At 50.1% G+C, this 18,227-nt stretch overlaps 1 protein-coding gene across 4 annotated transcripts; it reads left to right on the top strand.

Annotated features, from left to right (window-relative positions):
* Nucleotides 1–307: 307 nt before the first annotated feature.
* On the top strand, nt 308–15,842 carry GET4 (golgi to ER traffic protein 4). Of its 4 annotated transcripts, none has more exons than XM_003795460.3 (9): nt 308–549; nt 7,368–7,446; nt 7,921–8,002; nt 8,667–8,816; nt 11,650–11,788; nt 12,977–13,117; nt 13,442–13,517; nt 13,648–13,720; nt 14,708–15,842. In XM_003795460.3, the coding sequence occupies exons 1-9, from the start codon at nt 398–400 to the stop codon at nt 14,794–14,796; spliced, it is 981 nt and encodes a 326-aa protein (XP_003795508.1). In that variant the 5' UTR covers nt 308–397; the 3' UTR covers nt 14,797–15,842. The 4 variants fall into 4 exon arrangements, with proteins under 4 accessions (XP_003795508.1, XP_023372282.1, XP_012664163.1 ...); XM_023516514.1 differs by lacking the exon at nt 308–549 and adding an exon at nt 2,538–2,560; XM_012808709.2 differs by lacking the exon at nt 308–549 and adding an exon at nt 3,801–3,903.
* Nucleotides 15,843–18,227: the final 2,385 nt, after the last annotated feature.

Below are 18,227 nucleotides of genomic sequence, written 5' to 3'. Positions count from 1 at the left end.
CAGGTGCCGGCGCCGCCCTCCCTTGGGCACGTGGACCACGGCGGGGACGTTGGAGTCGCCCCATTGTTTCCTGTTCCAGATTTTAAGATGCCTGCCGGAGGCCTAAGAAAGGAAGGGCTTTCTCCGCGGAGTCCAGACGCGCCTAGATACCTACACCACGCGGGGACCGGGGTGCTCCTGCAGCGTCAGTGTCCCCTCGAGCCCACGGCCGCCACCATTGTGGCGTCAGCGGAAGTCCCGCCCCGGATCACGTGCCGCACGCCGGCGCGCTCACTCCCCGACTGCGTGGTTCCTCGCGGCCACCGTAAAGGGCGTCGAGCGGCCGCCGGGACGGAAGCCGGGAGGTGCTGCCGACCGCGCCTGCGATAGCGTCAGCCCCGCGCGGAGCGCCGGCCTGATGGCGGCGGCGGCGATGGCTGAACAGGAGGGCGCCCGGAATGGCGCCCGCAACCGCGGCGGCGTCCAGCGCGTGGAGGGCAAGCTACGTGCCAGCGTGGAGAAGGGCGACTACTACGAGGCGCACCAGATGTACCGGACCCTCTTCTTCAGGTACAGCGGTGCCCGCTCCCCGCCTCGGCCCGGCCGGCGGCCCGCCTCCCGCTGCCTTCCATTGGCCACGCTGTCTCTCCCCGCGCCTCCATTGGTCCGCGCCGCTGCCTGTCGCGGAGGCCGAGTCGGAGCCAGCGTCCGCGGAGCCGAGGGCTCTGGCTTCCCCAGCCCGGCCTCGGCCTGACCTGTTCTTCCCCTCTCAGCCTCGCCCCCACTCTCCATTCTCAGTCTCCTTCTTCCCGGCCCTCCCCTGCCTTTCCCCGGCCTCTGGTCCCCAACCCCACCCCCCCGACTCCCTCCACTCCAGGTCCCCTCTCTGGCTCCTTCTTCCCGGCCCACCTCTCTCTACTCTCTTTCGCTGCCTCTACCCTCTCCGGCCTTTCCTCCCCAGCCTGCGCCTTCTCCAATCTCAGGTAGACTCCGGAACCCCACGGAAGTCTCAGGCTTCCTCCCTCTAAGGATCTCGTCGTGAGGGTTTAAAACTTTCTTTTATGTCGCCCCTGCGCACCCCGTGTTTTGTTTCGCTACTAAATGAGCCTTTTTCGTGGCGGTGGTATTTCTGCGATGCTGCTGGCGCGTGGAAATGATGTCCCGAATGGGTCGATCCGGCGCCCTTTCTGCCGTGGCTGCAGCGGGCCAGCTTGGCTGGCTTCGGGCTGTGATATTCCGTGTTTGTCAGTTTTCAGTTCTCTGTGACATTCCTGCATATTATGCATATTCGCTGATCCGTTAGGGTTCGTGCCAGGAAACAGTTTGGGAGTGACTAGATCTTGGACGTGTGTTGAAGATATAATTTCAGAGAATTTAATCTGTTCTGTGGAGTACCTTTTATTTCTAAACTGCTACAAAACAGGCAATGTTTTGGTGTAATATTTAAACGGCAGTTGATCTGGTCTTTACACAGTTTATTTTTTGTTTTTAACAAAAGGCTTTAGTTTTTAGAGCGGTTTTAGGTTCACAGCAAAATTGAAGAGAAAGTACAGCGTTTCCCACATCCCTTGCCCAGCATCCCTCCTGCCCAAGTGGTGCATTTTTTACAGTCAGTGAGCCCACGTTGACACATCATAATTCCCTAAGCTCATGATTCACATTCAAGTTTGTTCTTGGTGCTCAAAAGTCCTCTGTTAGACCTAGATTTTACATTTTTCTTTACATAGGAAATTGAATCATTGTCTTGAGAATGCTGGAGATATTTCTGCCTTGGTTGTAGTTTACTAATTTGTATTTGGATTAATGCTACCTGTGCGTGGAAACAGGTTCCAGGGTAAGGTGGTGACTTGGTTAAGTGGCAAAGCAAGTGGTGACATGGGCATGACCAGTCCCCAGGTATGTAATGGATACCAGAATCATTCTTAAAATACTCACCTATGCTTGGAAAAGCAAAGTGTCCTAGCTGACTTGACAGGTTTGGGATGAGGCCCTGGTGTCTGTTCCTACAGATGATCTGTGCAGCCAAGGTTAGGAACTCTGGATGTAGAGTGCCTGACTACAGCCTCATGGAGAGGGATTAGTCACTGCTCTGAGTCCTGAGTGACCTGAAGGGTTGCCTTGGCTCCAGAACTTTCTGGGCAGTAATTCCTTACATCGTGTATACAAACCAATCAGGCTACATCCAGCTTTATCATTGTGTTATAATTGGTTTAGAAAGAGATTTGCTTTTCTTTTTAGTTAGAAACTACGTATTTAAGTTTACCTGTGGCAGAAACAAGTCCTTAAGGTATTATGTTTATAGTGGTATAAGGTGTTTTTTTTTTTAATTTGGAGACAAAGTCTCAAGCTGTCACCCTTAATAGAGTACTGTGGTGTCATAACTCAACAGCAGCCTCCAACTCTTGGGGTCAAGTCATCCTCTTTCCTTTTTTTTTTTTTTTCCCCCTTCTATTTTTAGTAGAGACAGGGTCTGGCTTTTGCTCAGGCTGGTCTTGAACTTGTGTACTCAGTCTATCCACCTGCCTTGGCCTCCCAGAGTACTAGGATTACAGGCATGAACCACCACGCCTGGCCTATAGTGGTGAGTTTTAGTGTTAGTTGAATTTGTCACTGAATATTAACAACTTCCGAAAGGGCCGGAATCATTATAATCCCTGAAACCTGACTGTTCTATCAGGAACAGGTAAAGACAGAAGCAGTGAGCCTTCTAGTTGTAGGTTGGCCAGTTGTGAATCTGTGTAGTGGAGAGTTGGCCTGATGCTTGCTGTTCATGAAGTTGTGTATATAAATATTTGCCCAGTGATTACTCAGCAAAAGTGAATCTTCCCTAAAATAAACATGATGTTCCTTGTTTGCAACCAGTTCTGCTCTGATAAGGGATTTGATTGTTAATTTAGCTTTTAAGTGAGTCTTCAAGTGGAGGGAGTATTTCTTAGTGAAAGGGGGGCAGTAATGATCTGCACCCTCCAGAGTGTGAAGGAGGTAAAGAGTCTGCACAGGGAAGGGCTTAGCACTGCTCACTCCTCTCCTGGAACCTGGGGCCCCAACATACTGCACCTCTTCAAGCCAAGAACCAGGTTTCCTTGGCAGTGCCACCTAGGAGGTTCCTGCGATAGGGTGCCACTGCAGTTAGTTTTCCTCACCCCTTGAAACCACTAGTTAGCTCTCTGTCATTTAGAATTAATTGCATTTCCTAGAATTGTAGGTAAGTGGGATGACAGTATGTGCCCCTTTTTTGTCTTTTTAAATTCATTCAGTATGATTATTTTGAAGTTCATCTATGTGTTCAACTATGTATTTATAGTTCTTTTCTGTTGCTGAGTAGTAATCCATTGTGTGCCTCCATCACAATTTGTTTATCTGTTCAGCTATTGGATAAATTCACCAACTGTTTTAACTTGCTTATGTCTCACAGCAGTTGAGGGTGGAGGAGAGGGAGGAACTGGGCAACTCAGCAGGTTGGTCTGGGTTGGGGGATGTCTTGCAGAGGTCAAGTATTAGCTCCTGGTGCACCTGGTTTTTCAGAGGTGGTTAAGACAGTGTTCACTGTTGTCTCCTGGGTGGTTCTGGTTAGGGTAGGTCACCTTGTCTCTATAGATGTCTCTGCCAGGACGGAGAGGTAGTCTGTTTTTCAGGCCTGTTGGATGATTGGCACGTGAAGTCAGTAAATCTCTGTGGCTTTGGGATAACTTTGCTGGAGTGGCTTTGGTGCCCCCATCTGGCCTTGTGGGTCCTCAGTGTTGGCAGCGGTATTTGCGGATTTACTTTTAAAAATTTGGTGTGGTTGAGAGCCCAGCCCAGGTGACAGTGATCACAGTGTCCACCATTAGAACTGCTGGTCCTGACGTTTACCCTCCACTCGCTACCCCAGTTCCACAGTGTTCCTGTAGCCTCCACACTACCTGCCCTTTCACCTCTCAGAAAGTAAATCTTCCTGCCATGTGATTCTCCCTGAGATTTGTTTAAGTTGATTGGGTTTTTTTGTTTGTTTTTTGAGACAGAGTCTCACCAGGGCACCCTTAGTAGAGTGCTGTGGCCTTACAGCTCACAGCAACCTCAAACTCTTGGGCTTTAGTGATTCTCTTGCTTCAGCCTCCCAAGTAGCTGGGACTACAGGTGCCCACCACAACACCCAGCTATTTTTTGTTGCAGTTGTCATTGTTGTTTAGCTGGCCCAGGCCGGGATCAAACCCGCCACACCGTGTATGTGGCTGGTGCTGTAACCACTGTGCTAAGGGTGCCAAGCCTGTTTAAGTTGATTGTTACAGCTTGAAACCTATTTTGTCTCTTAAGTCATGTAAAGAAATTAAAAAAAAAAGACGCCTTACTCAGTGTGTCCTGCACATGCCTCAGTCCAGTGGCTGAGATAAACATTTTCCTAATGAAGCTGCTGCAGCACAGGCAGCTGCGCTTCGTCAGTTCAGGTGTAGTCTTTGGAGTGACTTTCTGAAGCAGAGGGGCCCCCAGTCCTTTCCGAACCCAGACACCAGCAGCCCTGTCCAGGTGTGCGGTGCTTTTATTGTGAAATCTGTAGCTGTCACTTGTCTTCAGACTGTGCTGTGGTGTCTTCAGTGTGCCCTCCAGTCTCCCTGGTGGGTTTGCCACACAGCTGGCTTCCCACAGCAAGAGTGACAGGCTAGGGGTTTGCCTTGGTTCTGTCATCTTCTGACCCACACAGTTTTAATCACTAGTATTAATTCTTCCGTTTCTGTGTTCTGCTTGTGTGTGAGAAAGAGAAATAAGAGCAAAGTAAACTGTAACATTTGCACAGACACATTGCCCTTTGGAGAAAGATGTTGCTACCATAAGCCTGTTTTTGACTGGCAGCACCAACACAAACCAACTCGGAATATCCTTCATCCACAGATAACAACAAAAAAGTTCTATTTCAATGTATAAAGGTTGATTTGGGGTGTTTGTGTGAAGTATTCCGCAGCGTGCAGCCTACAGCCCTCAGGCTCTGTGGATGGGTTGGGGGGTAGACCTGGGTTCTGCTCCAGCCACTCTCAAGTCTCCCATGGCCTAGTCACCAGAAACAGAGACTCTAGCTCTGAATCCTCAGCGGAAGAGAAGCCCATTGTTCTCATATTCACCTTAGACTATTCTCTTACCTGCTGTCCTGGATTGTAACACAGGCAATTTTCACTGGGTGTGGCCCTTCCTTCTCTCCCCTGAATGAGCCCACTGCTGCCTGGACGGAGGCTGGCTGGCTACTGGGGCCTGGTGGTTCCCAGGATGGCTGAGGGATATGTTGCCATAATTGTCACCTATACCCCTTGAAATCAGGCTCCCTTATCCCAGGAATTTGGGATATCTGCCTTTCAAGTTCTTTCTTCTTCATTTGGTTCTCTAAAGGGTTCTTACTATACCTTAGATAGAAAAGTCTAGAACTCTGTAGTATTACAAATAAGCAGAAACAAGTTGCCATGGTTACCATGTAAGGTAAATGCATACAGTTCTGTAAACCCATGCAGATGGCAGCATGAGGCTGTATGCTGGTGAGTATTTGTTTTTCCAGAACATCCTGCTGCCATGCTAAGTATCAGCCATGTGAAAGAGCTCAGAGATTCTGCAGGGTGGCTCCTGGCACCCCAGTATGAGAATCAGGATGGCTGAGAAATAATAAATGGCATCTTTTCTTAGGGTGTTGTATTTTACCTCCTGGTGGCTGCCCTCAGAATGTAGCTAGATGGGGTCTCCTGTTGAGGACCTGTTTGCCAAGCTAATGAGATTCCCCTAAAGTGTCTGGTTGTGGTGCCTTTTTGAAGAAAAGGCCTTTCCTATGGTTAATAGAACAACCAACATTCGTATTCTCTGTTGGCCTGCTAAGTTGCATCTCCCAGACTTGAGCCATCTCTGGGTTTCTGTGTCTTTTTTTCTTTCTTTTCTTTCTTCTCTTTCTTTTCCTTCTTTCTTTCTTGACAGTCTATGTTGCCCTCAGTAGAGTACTATGGTGTCATAGCTCACAGCAATTGGGCTTAAGTGATTCTCTTGCCTCAGCCTCCCAAGTAGCTGGGACTACAGGCACCCACCACAACACCCAGCTATTTTTTTGTTGCGGTTGTCATTGTTGTTTAACAGGCCCTAGCTGGGTTTGCACCCACCAGCCCCAGTATATGTGGCCGGTGCCCTAACCATTGAGCTACGGGCACCGAGCCCTGTGTCTTTATTTTACCTGCACTGCTGTTTACTTAATACTTTTCTTTGAACTGATTTGTTTTTAAACATAGCTCTATCCAGTTCCACACTTATAGCTCAGCTGCTAGGGTGCCGGCCACGTACACTGGAGCTGCCGGGTTCAAACCCAACCAAGGCCTGCCAAACAACAATAACAACTACAACAAAAAAATAGCCGGGCGTTGTGGTGGATGCCTGTAGTTCCAGCTACTTTGGAGGCTGAGGCAAGAGAATCGCTTAAGCCCCAGAGTTTGAGATTGCTATGAGCTGTGACACCATGGCATTCTACCAAGGGCGACATAGTGAGACTCTGTCTCAAAAAAAAGCAAAAAAGTCATAGCTCTATCCAAGGAAATTTTGGCTCAGGAACACGGAGTTGATAGGCTAATTATATTTTTTTGCTAATATGGAGATTAAGATTGGGAGGTCTGGCCCATCCCAGCTGCCTCATGACATTTTGTCAGAGGCAGGCAGACCCACCAGCCCCACCTGTGTCCAGCCAGGCTCTGCGTTTCTGCCCCTGTACTTTCTTGGTTTCACAGGGGGTGATGCCTGCTCCCTAGGTGTGGCACAGGTGAAGGCACATGTCCTGGGGTAAAAGTATATGGAGTTTAGTGGGAGAAAAGGAGGTGTGGTCACAGTTGTCTCCAGGAAGACCCCATCCTGGGACATCTCCAATGTACATACAATTCCTCTGCCCCTTCTTGGAGCACCTGCCACCAAGACAAGGCCTGTCTTAAAGATGGAGGTCATGTCCTGCCTGGTCCCTTCTGGTGAAACCTGTCTGGGGCTGCTCAAGGGAGGGGCTGCTGTCTGGTTCCAGGACTGATGGGGCCTGGGTGGCCCTAACACGCACTGAGTTTCAGGTGGGTCTGCTGATCCTGTCAAGACTTGAGCTTAAGAGAGTAGGGAACCTTTGCATTCAGAGGTGCTCCATGTAGCCCTTGAGGTCAGGAGGAGGTGGGCCTCAATAGGACGGCTGGATAGACTCGCCTTCTCGTGGAGCTCATGTGCTTCAGGAGGAGCCTGATGGAAGGTGTACACCTGTAATAGGGATGTTTATGCTTATGAAGCTCTCACTTCACGTTCCCCTATGTACCTGATCTTCAATATCTAACCTCCAATGCCATACTGGTCTTAGTAAGCATGTTCTTGCTAGAGAGTGTCCTGTGTCCTTGGGCTGTTGCAGCTCACAGCTTTTCTCATTGCAGATACATGTCCCAGGGCAAACATGTTGAAGCCCGAGAGCTCATGTACTCAGGAGCGCTGCTGTTCTTCAGCCATGGCCAAGTAAGTCCTCAACTCTTTCCTATGTGTCCTGCTGTGGACAGGAGAGTTGAAGTCACCCTGACAGGGGAGAGGCCTGATGGATGGTGCCAGGCTATCCTTGGCTCTGGCCATTTTGACCACAGGTGGTGGCAGAGGGTGCTGGTGTTCCCAACTGCAGACTCTTCACTCTTGAGGGCCTTTCACTATAGGCTCCTCACTGCTGGGGCTCAGCACCATGTTTGAGGGCAATGGGTGCTGTGTGTGTGTTGTTTTGGTGTAAATAAGTCCTGTCCATTCTTGTTTGGTCCTTGGCCAGGAGTTCTTAGTTATTCTAAGTGACACTTAGAATAGCTCAGAACAGATTTTCTTGGCTTTAGTTTGTTCACAGGCTTCTGTCTAGAAAACTGAAGCTGCTACCCAGCTTTATCTTATCCGTTCTACATAAATCAGAGCTTTGTTCTTAACGGTGTGATTCTTTGCTTAAATGTTTTGTAGCAAAATAGTGCTGCGGACTTGTCCATGCTGGTCCTGGAGTCCCTGGAGAAGGCGGAGGTGGACGTGGCAGATGATCTGCTGGGTGAGGGCCTGTGGTGGTGCCACCATGCTGGGCACAGGGGACCTTGGCACCTGGCCACACTCCTCCCTGCTCTCTGATGTGGCGCCTTCGAGTCTCTTCCCTCCATTCCATGTCTACACTTTGGGATCTCTGTGTGTAGAGGTTGATTTTACTGCAGAGGCACCTGCTACCCAGTTGCAAGGAGCCACGCCCCACAGGCAGCCCCACTCTGGGCACCCATGAGATACCCTGTGCTTTGTGGTGGGTGGGGTGTAGGCATTGGCTCCTGCCCAGCCGTGCTGTCTGCCCAGTAGTTGGCATGTGGGTGCCTTGTTTCTGGAAGCTGGGCTGTCCGACTGGTAAGCATGTAGTTGGCCGAGCCCTTGTGAGCTGGGAGGTGGAGGAAGGCCCTGGACCCAGCTGATGCTCTTGTCCTCAGGCCCTGCTCCTCCAGGGTAGCTTCCCACCAGGCTACCCTTCTTTGTTGTGCTCTATGGCACATAGCACCGGCTTTGCCACAGAGAGGTCAGCTGAGGGTGGCTCTGGAGCCCAGGTACATCTACCAATATACCGGCTCTTTTCAAGTTGAATAACTGGTTTTGATTCATGTGTGTAAGATGTACAATACAAAGAACTGGAGTAGTTGTGTTTCTTTTGGATGACAGTCTGTTTGTGTTGTTTTCAGAAAATCTGGCTAAAGTGTTTAGTTTGATGGATCCCAATTCTCCAGAGCGAGTGGCCTTTGTGTCTAGAGCCCTGAAGTGGTCCAGTGGAGGCTCTGGGAAGCTGGGCCACCCCCGGCTCCACCAGCTGCTGGCCCTCACCCTATGGAAAGGTAGGCCTGGGGAGCTTGGGAGGTGTCAAGGGCTCTGCCTTCACAGGGCTGGGCAGGCAGTAAGCAGCTACCATTCTGCACTCCTGGAGCTATTGTCCCATTGTCCATACTGATCTATGGACATCCTCCACACAACTCCTGAGGACAGGTTCTGCCACCCTTTCATAAGTCACCCTTGTTCAAGGACAGCCCGAAGGAGGTGATAGGGGGCAGCCACAGTTGACTTGGCCCCTTCATCTTCTTGGCTTCTGCCTGGGGTGCCCCCTCCCTTCCAGGCGATGTTCACACACTCAGTAGACATCCATGGCCCTGGGACTTGGTGCTGATCTGACTAGTGCTTTATTGGTCCTCACTGGTTATCTCATTTTCTGATTAAGCATTTGTGGGGATTATTTAGTCCATGTAGGTGGGGACCATGGAGGGTTAGCTTAGTGTGGTTGATATTTTTAGCTCCAAGTCTGCTGCTCAGGTACTGGGAAAGGTGTTCAATAAACCTTGGTTGAGTGACATGTTCATTAGGGTTGAAAAGCCTTTCTTCCGGGGTGGTTGCCTCGGGAAGTATACGCCATGAGATCATCTCATGTTCCTCTGCAGGCCTTGCTGGTCCTGCCGAGTGCTCTAGGGGGTAAGCATGGGTGGGGTGGTCCCACTGCCGTTTAGGCATCTGGTGGATGGGGTGAGGTGGAGTGGTGCTGTGCAGGTGCCCCATGGGGGTAAGCCACTGTGGGGTGAAGGGCACCCACTTTGAAGTTCTGGGAGTTAGGAAACTCTAGGCTGGAGGTGAACAGGCTCTGAGAGAGAAGTTCTTAGATGCAGCTGTTCCAACAAGTGACAAAAGTGGATGGAAGTGTGTGTGTCCTCTTTTTTTTTGAGGCAATCTCACTTTGTCACACTCAGTAAAGCACCCTGGCGTCAGCTTCCTGCAATCTCAAACTCTTGGGCTTAAGTGATTCTTTTGCCTTACTCTCCCAAGTAGCTGGGACTATAGGCACCCACTGCAATGCCTGGCTATTTTTTTTAAAGATAGGGTCTTGCTCTTGCTCAGGCTGGTCTTGAACTTGTGAGCTCAAGCATTCCACCCACCTTGGCCTCCTAGAGTGCTAGAATTATAGGCACGAGCCACTGTGCCCTGCCATGTATGTGTGTTTTCTGCAGGTGTGCAACCCCAAGGTCCACTCTTTCCCTCCCCTCATCCACCCTTCAGACTAATGCTAGGTTCTTGGCAGGCACCAGGCCCTTGTTGATACTGAGAACACAAAGCCTTTGCACCCCTGGGCCTCATCTCTCACACCCTCCACCTGCCAGGGACTGCCCACTGGGTGGGCCAAGTATTTAGGAAGAGGGGACTGAGAGGCTTCTCCTTGCTCTCTTCTGTGATGGGGGCTCTGTTCCCCTGACACATGTCATGCTTTCCCTGCCTTCACCCCAGAGCCATGTGAATAGGAGTTAGTCAGGTCTAAGTAGAATTAAAAGGCCGGAAAGTTAAGAGAAACTCTTTGGAGGCATCTGATTGAGTTGATTTCCTGAGGTTACCATGTTTATCAGAAGAGTGGCTCATGCCCAAGAGTGCAGCTTACCTGTGCCTCCCTGTGAACACCATCCCTGGCCATCCATGACCCCCCAGGAGCAGGGGTCATGATCTGTGTGTCTACACCACCTTTGCATTTTCTAGGATGCAAATTATACTCAGTGCTCTGAGGGGGCCATAGGGCTTATAATGGCCACTGTAGTTATTTCCATATTGTTCTCATGTGGAGGCCCTGAAACCAAAAGGCTATACTTTGGGCCGGGCACGATGGCTCATGCCTATTAATCTAGCACTCTGGGAGGCCGAGGCGGGTGGATTGCTTTAGCTTACTAGTTTGAGACCAGCCTGACCAAAAAGACCCTATCTCTACTAAAAATAGAAAAACAGAGGCAAGAGGATCACTTGAGCCCGGGTTGGAGGTTGCTGTGAGCTATGACACTATGGTACTCTACCCAGGGTGACAGCTTGAGTCTCTGTCTCAAAAAAAAAAAAAAGAGGGTTATTAGGAAGTACAGGGAGACACAAACAGAAGGTAGCAAACAACAGAATCACGACTCCACGTCACTCAAGACTGCCCTGAACCTGTACCAGGGCCCTGGCCACTTGTGTAAGACAAAGCTCCTGGAGCAGGGGGCAGGACGGGTGGGGTCGGGGAATCAAGGTTACATCCAGATCTGGAGGATTAGAGGATGGGATGGGCCAGGCTAGCATAGATGTGGGGATAGCCCAGCAGTGCAGCATGGTTCTTTCAGCAGGTGTGAGGTTTGACAGGGTGTCACTCAGGGGTCTTGTCTGTCTTCCAAGGGTCTGTGGCTAAAGGAGAATCTTAGACTTGTTCTTGCTGTTAATATAAGGTTCAAGGTGTTATTTTGGCAGAGACTGAGATATTAGGATTTCCTGTCATGTTTCTCCGTATGAAATTGCCATTTGAGTAGGTCAAAAATAACAATATTAGCAGTTTTTGTGGTTTGATCTAATGTATGCATAAATATGGGTAGGACTTATAGCCTCATTAGCATATAAAGGTGAGTTCTTCAGTTGGTGACTACCCTGCCCTCTCTTGCTGTTTGGTGCTTTGAGCAAGCGGTCATTAGTGAGTGTTCACCACAAGCTGCCTTGAGTGGGCAGTGGGTCCACTTGTCCCCATGTCCTTACACTGGACTCTTAGCACAGGCAGGATGGGCAGGACAGAATGAATGCAGCTCAGGCAGAGTTATAGGAAAATGCATTTCCTCACGTTTCTCTTAGTATATATTATATTCAAGATATGTCCATGTTTAAAGTTTTCTTTTTATCCCTTTGCAGAACAAAACTATTGTGAATCTCGGTATCACTTCCTACACTCTACTGACGGAGAAGGCTGTGCCAACATGTTGGTGGAGTACTCCACCTCCAGGGGCTTCCGTAGCGAGGTGGACATGTTTGTCGCCCAGGCTGTCCTACAGTAGGTGTTCAGTGTATACCTTGCAGAATCTCTGCCTACAGAAGGTTACTGTCTTTTAAGATGTGTGGGGGGTGAACCTTGAGTTCACTCTGGGCACAACACAGACGTGGCCACATCAAGACTGACTAATACTTGTTAGTAAATTTAATAGATTTTAAGAAGTGTTTTGGAATATGCAGTGAACATGTTTTCCAAGACCATGTTTGTCTTTACAGATGTTTCTATGAGTCTAAACTACTTAGTACAAGGCAGGACCTCTACCTACTGTGCCCCACACCAGTTCTGGTTGACCCTGTAAAGTTAGACCTTTCTTATTTTCCTTTCTCACAATTATCATCTTGAAATACTGAAACATACATCAAGGTTCATGGAGCTGTTAGTGAACATCTGCACCACCTGACTCTCCCACCGGTGTACCCCGAGGTGTGGTGCATGCGGGGTGCATGGGTCCCAGTGGCCAGCTGCCTGCACTCCTGGGCGTTCAGCTTGCTCCAGACTTACCCTCTCCTTCTAATGAAAACTGTTCACATGTGGTCATGTCGATTTCCCTTCTACAAAAGAAGCCTTGATTTGGGAAGTGGGCACCTGTGCCTGCTGTGTCTGGCAGACTGCACAGCTGCAAGGCTCTGCCGCAGAGCTTACATCTGTGACTTAAAAATGTAAATGTTTAAACTCTAACTCACTGGCTTTGTGGCATATGGTGCAGGTTTTTGCTCTGAAGCCCTAACCCCTTTCTTTGGCCCCCTGGCACTGCCCCTGAGTAGTATCCTTGGCTTAGCAGGAGCTGGGGTGTATCCCAGCACTTCACCCAATGTCAGGTCTGGGGGCTGAGTGTTCTCATGCAGGCAGGTGTAAGGGAAATGAAGGTTTCAGTTCCGTGACTCGGGGACACAATTTCAGCTCTGGCCCCACCGTTCATAGCTCTCTTGACCCTTGATGGGCCTGTCACCTTCCTAGGCTTAGAACTCTTCATCTCTAAATTGCAAAATTTCTGTAGTGTTGCCCTGAAGATGTCTGTATGAAGTACAGGCCAGGCCCTCAGTGCACAGGGCTGGAGGTCCTGTGTGGGCACAAACTTGGGAAGGACCTTATCCTGGGCTGGTGTGTGGCAGCTGTGGTGCTGAGGCCCTCTGTACCTGTGGCGGCTGCCTTTAGCATTTCCACTCACTAGAATATTCTTACTTCTAGGTTTCTCTGTTTAAAAAACAAAAACAGTGCATCGGTGGTCTTCACAACATACACACAGAAGCACCCATCCATCGAGGATGGGCCTCCCTTCGTAGAGCCCCTGCTTAATTTCATTTGGTTTCTGCTGTTGGCTGTGGATGGGTAAATTTTATTTGCTCAGGGTGTACATGTGTGAGTTCGTGTGATGTGTGTGTACAGATGTGTGTGCTGTGCAGAAATGTAGAGTGTAGTGTGTGCCTGTATGTGTAGGTGCTACAGATGTGTGTATATGTATATGCATAGATTTGAGTGTATAGATTTGTGTGTATAGGTATGTGGATGTGTGCATGGATGTGAGTGTAGATGGATGTGCAGTGTGTGTGCACACGAGTGTGTGTATGTCTGTGCAGATACTGGGACGTGTGGTTTTCTTGTTTAGCCTTCTTTTTCATAAAAAGTAGGTCTGACTGTTTTCTTGTGCCCCAGTGGCAAGCTGACGGTGTTCACGGTGCTGTGTGAGCAGTATCAGCCATCTCTCAGGAGGGACCCCATGTACAATGAGGTGAGGGGCCCAGTGTGTTGGGCAGCTGGGAGGGAGGGTGGGAACCCCTCAAGTCTACGTGCTGTGCTGCCTTGAGCAGTTCTGGCATGTTCATCTCCTTGGGTGACCATATTGCCTGTGGCTCTTACAGTACCTGGACAGGATAGGACAGCTCTTCTTCGGGGTGCCACCCAAGCAGACGTCTTCCTATGGGGGCCTGCTAGGTAAGCTGCAAGTGGACGGTCTTCTGGGAGCTTACTCTGAAAGCTGCTTCCCTTTAAGTATAAAGTTTTACTTTTTCCTCTCCTGGTTTATCTGTGTGAGAGCCATTTTTGGTGCGGGTGGGGCTCCCTTCCTTGTCTCCCAAGGTCTGTGCTGATGCCCTGCGACTTGGCCATGCAGTGTTCCCATGTCCTCCCTGAATTCCCACATGCAGTTGGCCTTCATGGGGCACAGCCCCTGCCAGATGTGCTGGTGGCATTTCCACGCATGTCCGCCTCCATCTCCCAGCATCACTATTTGTTGGGAGTGTTCTGATTCTGTGCTTGTCTGTTTTTCCGTCAGAACTTAAGAGCAAGCTTTTCCGTTTCCCCCAGAAGTTCTCAGAATGTGTTTACTGGGATTGAATTAAAGTCACAGATAAGGAAGATGATACATCTTTTTGGCTGTGTCTTTCTATCCAAAGAACACTGTTTAACTTTTTGATTTGTTCTATCTCCTTCATGGTTTAGTTTAAAGGGAATTTTTGAACCTTTATTTTGTATTTGAGTAACAGTTATTCATTGGGTGAAAAATAGGTCAGTCATGACAACACCCACAGGTGACTACAGTTGGTATTATTTATAGCCTTTGAAGCTTTGCTGCTATACTTAATTTTTTATAATAAGAATATGCATAATAAGAATAATATGTATACGCTTTTTAGCTCTTTCTTTGGTTAAAAGTGATATTTCTGTGCTTATTTTGGATTCTCCTGTGGCTATACCCTGGCCCCTGTCAATGGATATTTCCCTGAAGTCATGCAGCAAGACCTTCTTGCATTTCTTTGTGATCATCAGCTCTGTGTTGTCCAGAGAGTCCCCTCCAGGGTTCCTGATTTGCAGGTACCCCTGCAACATGCTGGCATGGCTGTGCACTCATTGTGGGAAGACGGGGCTGGCCTGGGCTAACCAGAGAGCTAGCATCTGCCACCTCGGTGTGTCTCCTTCCAGGGAACCTCCTCAGCAGCCTCATGGGCTCCTCAGAACAGGAGGAAGGAGAGGACAGCCCTGATGACAGCAGCCCCATCGAGCTAGACTGATGCTGCCCTGGCCTGCACAGAGACACCACAGTCCACAGCTCGAGATGGTTGCAGATGGAGTCCCAGAACGTGACTCCTCACACCCACAGGCTCCTGGCTCTGAGGCTGGCAGTAGCTGCGTGTGCGGTGTCTGTCTCTATTTATGTGTGGTGGCTGAGGGCGGCATGGCCTGCCTGTCGCTGTGGCTGGGACCCGAGAGAGGCCCTGGGCTTCTGCCGTGTTCCCTGGAGATTGACCCACAATAAAGCACAGGCCTTGCTGCCGCGTCACCCTCTCCCAGTCCTTTGTTTCTGGTTCCTTTGGGGAGGGCCAAGGGGTGACACAGGAGGCCTGTCCTCAGGGACTGGGCAATTGCAGTTGGCGTTTCTAGCACCTGGTATCCAGAGCAGCCCATGGGAGGCTGGAGACGGCAGTGGCCACTCAGGCACATGAACCCAGCTGGGCCTTCTGTGATCTTCAAACTTGAGCCGTTTTCTTTTTTATCTTGTTTCTGTTTGAACACGGGGTGGCTCTGTAATCCTGGTGTGCTTGTCCCTGTTGCAGATAAGCTCATTCGTGCTGTGCGTCATCTTGGGAGGTGGGCAAGTGGTTGGCCAAGCCAGTGCCCATGTGGTACTTGAGGCTGTGGCCCAGCCCACTGGGGTCTGGTGTGGATCCTGAAGCCACATTCTGCTGGTCTCTGTGAGCACCAAGTTGCTGCTCTAGAAATGCTGTTTTATAAAAAGGGATGCCACAGGACTTTCATGATGCAATATTCATTTGTATTGGGTGATTGATCCTTTGACCTAACATTAGGTTTTAACCAAATAAGCAGTCCAGGAATTAGCAAATCTGTCCTTTATCATTGATGCTATTCCAGATGTTATCAGTATAATTATAAGATGGGAAACATTTTATTTTTTCACGATATAAAGTGAAAGTTGTAGATTAATATGCAGTGATCATGTGTGGGCTGGAGGGAGATGTGCGACTTTACTCACTGTAAAAATGAAATTTAAAGGAAGGTTTGTGTCAACTGTGGATCATAAATAAATCCTTTATACTGGGCTTTGGAGCACTGGTCCTTTCTGAATAGCTCTGGGGCTAGTTTCGGGTCTGCCCTGTGGGTCTTAGGCTGATTTCCACATGCCAGTGTGGGGGCCTCAGGCAGGGCTGGGCTGCAGAGCACTGAGGGGTGTCCCAAGGACTGAGCAGGAGGACTTGTGAGGCCTACAAGGAGGGGTGGTCTGTGACCAGTGTTTCCTGGGTCTGTCTAGGATGTCATGCATGGGTTGGGGTGTGCAACTGTGTTCTGGAGGCCTGAGCACCTCCTGTGACTTTAGGAATAAGCATACTTGTGTAATTGTGTTGGAATCCGCAAAATCAAATCCACTAGGTTGTGGGTGTCCTAGCTTCAAAGAACTTAGCTCTTAAGTTGCAGGAGGTGGGCTGTGCTTTCGTGCTGGAGCCCCCAACCCATTGTAGTCACTGAGGGAGAGGCCTGGGGAGTTCTCAAAAGGGCAGTGTGGGGCCCTGGGGGAGTGGCACCACATTCTACTTTAACCCAGTGTGATCGCTCCATTCAGGAACAATTTGAGCAGAGTGTGAATTTGGGGGGTGTGCAGTTTTGCTCAGGACTAACAGTAAGTGGAAAAAGCCAACCAATTGGAGCCATGCACCCCTGTGCTATGCCATCCCACCCATCCAGGTAACATTTCTCCCTCAGGTAACATTTCTCCCTCAGTGGCACATGTCACACTCACTTCCACACACAAACCTCAAGACTTGCCAAGGTGCAGTACTGTGTGTGTTGTGCATCTGTGTGCTTGTGACCATCTAACTCAGGAGACGAGGCCAGGTGTGATGGCTCACACCTGTAATCCTAGCACTCTGGGAGGCTGAGGTGGGCTGATTGCCTGAGCCTGTGAGTTCGAGACCAGCCCGAGCCAGACCTTGTCTTAAAAATAACCAGGCATGGGGCGGCACCTATGGCTCAGTGGGTAGGGTGCTGGCCCCATATACCAAGGGTGGCAGGTTCAAACCCGGCCCGGGCCAAACTGCAACAAAAAATGGCTGGGCGTTGTGGCAGGCACCTGTAGTCCCAGCTACTTGGGAGGCTGAGGCAAGAAATCACATAAGCCCAGGAGTTGGAGGTTGCTATGAGCTGTGTGACAGCGTGGTTACTCTACCGAGGGCGATAAAGTAAGACTGTCTCTACAAAAACAAACAAAAGGAGCCAGGCATTGTGGTGGGTGCCTATAGTCCCAGCTACTTGGGAGGCTGAGGCAAGAGGATCACTTAAGCCCAAGAGTTTGAAGTTGCCTTGAGCTGTGACGCCACGGCACTCTGAGGGCAAAAAAGTGAGACTCTGTTTCAAAAAAAACAAAAACCTTGGGAGATGCTAACACTGATGTCATCAGTGATGGGGTTGCATTCCCCAAAGCCCTGTGGTCCAGGCTATGGTGCTGTACAGTGAATGGCATCTGGCAGTGGCCCAGATACCACCAGCAGCCCAGCCAGCTCTCCATTGACCCCTGCCAAGGGTCCTCTCATAATCCAAGTGACTGACCTTTTATAGGTTGCAAGTTTTCTGCCTGTTTAAAAAATTCTTCCCTATTAGAAAGTTGGTTTTTTTGTTATTTCCTTTTAAAATGTTCTGATTGTCAGTGTCCTTGGTAGAATGCACAGTGCATGCGCATGCATACATGCACTCACACACCAACATACATACCAGGCATGCATGCACACACAGCCTAGCTCTCACACGTGCACTCCAGTGTGTGTACATATGTATACACACACGGAAGCAGGCAGGCTGTGTGTCCTCACTTCTATGGTGGAAGGTGGGTCTAGGTCAGCACAAGAGGGCCATGGGCAGGGCTGACCTACACGGTAAGGTAAATCCAGGGGCACCCAGATTCTCACATCTGATCCAGGACTGAACCTCTTGCCTCTGGGGCCTGAGAGCGGTAGTGGATGGTGGCGGTTGGCAAGGCCAGGCCCTTAGCTGTCCCTAAGGGCCAGGGTGAGCCCCCAGCCTCTCTTGGGTGTGGGGTCACCTGCCTGGGACCTCTGTTCTCTGGAAGTGAGTGGAGGTGAGGACCCTGCCCCCGTCCTGCCACCTTGGGAACCTCAGGCAGGGGTTGGGTGACATCTGCCTCACTTAAGTGGATTCAGTGTGTTCTCTGGGAGCTCATGAGGCATGGCCCTGTGCACTGACCCAGGCTGGGGCAGACCTCACCAGAGCCCTCTGTGCTAGGCTGGTCTTGTCTCCCAGGTTGAGGGTGGAGGTGAGGTAAGGGCTTCGGACCCCAGGGCAGGTATGAACAGAGTGGCTCCCCCACGCATGACAAGCTCAGACCCACTGCAAATGTGCTCGATGCTCCAGGACCAGCCGGCAGCACGAGGCCCTCTTGCAGGGTACCAGCACCCTATCTGCACCCCACCCCCAC

The sequence above is a fragment of the Otolemur garnettii genome, unplaced genomic scaffold (genome assembly GCF_000181295.1).
Source record: "Otolemur garnettii isolate 467f Iridium unplaced genomic scaffold, OtoGar3 scaffold00092, whole genome shotgun sequence".
Lineage (NCBI taxonomy): Eukaryota > Metazoa > Chordata > Mammalia > Primates > Galagidae > Otolemur > Otolemur garnettii.
Note: the sequence above shows the minus strand (reverse complement) of the source record. Positions and strands in the feature narration are given on the sequence as shown.

Coding starts and splice junctions, on each gene's coding strand:
- GET4 (XM_003795460.3), top strand. CDS start 398: ATGGCGGCGGCGGCGATGGCTGAACAGGAGGGCGCCCGGAATGGCGCC. Junction 550..7,367: donor TACCGGACCCTCTTCTTCAG/GTACAGCGGTGC, acceptor TTCTCATTGCAG/ATACATGTCCCAGGGCAAAC. Junction 7,447..7,920: donor TGTTCTTCAGCCATGGCCAA/GTAAGTCCTCAA, acceptor AATGTTTTGTAG/CAAAATAGTGCTGCGGACTT.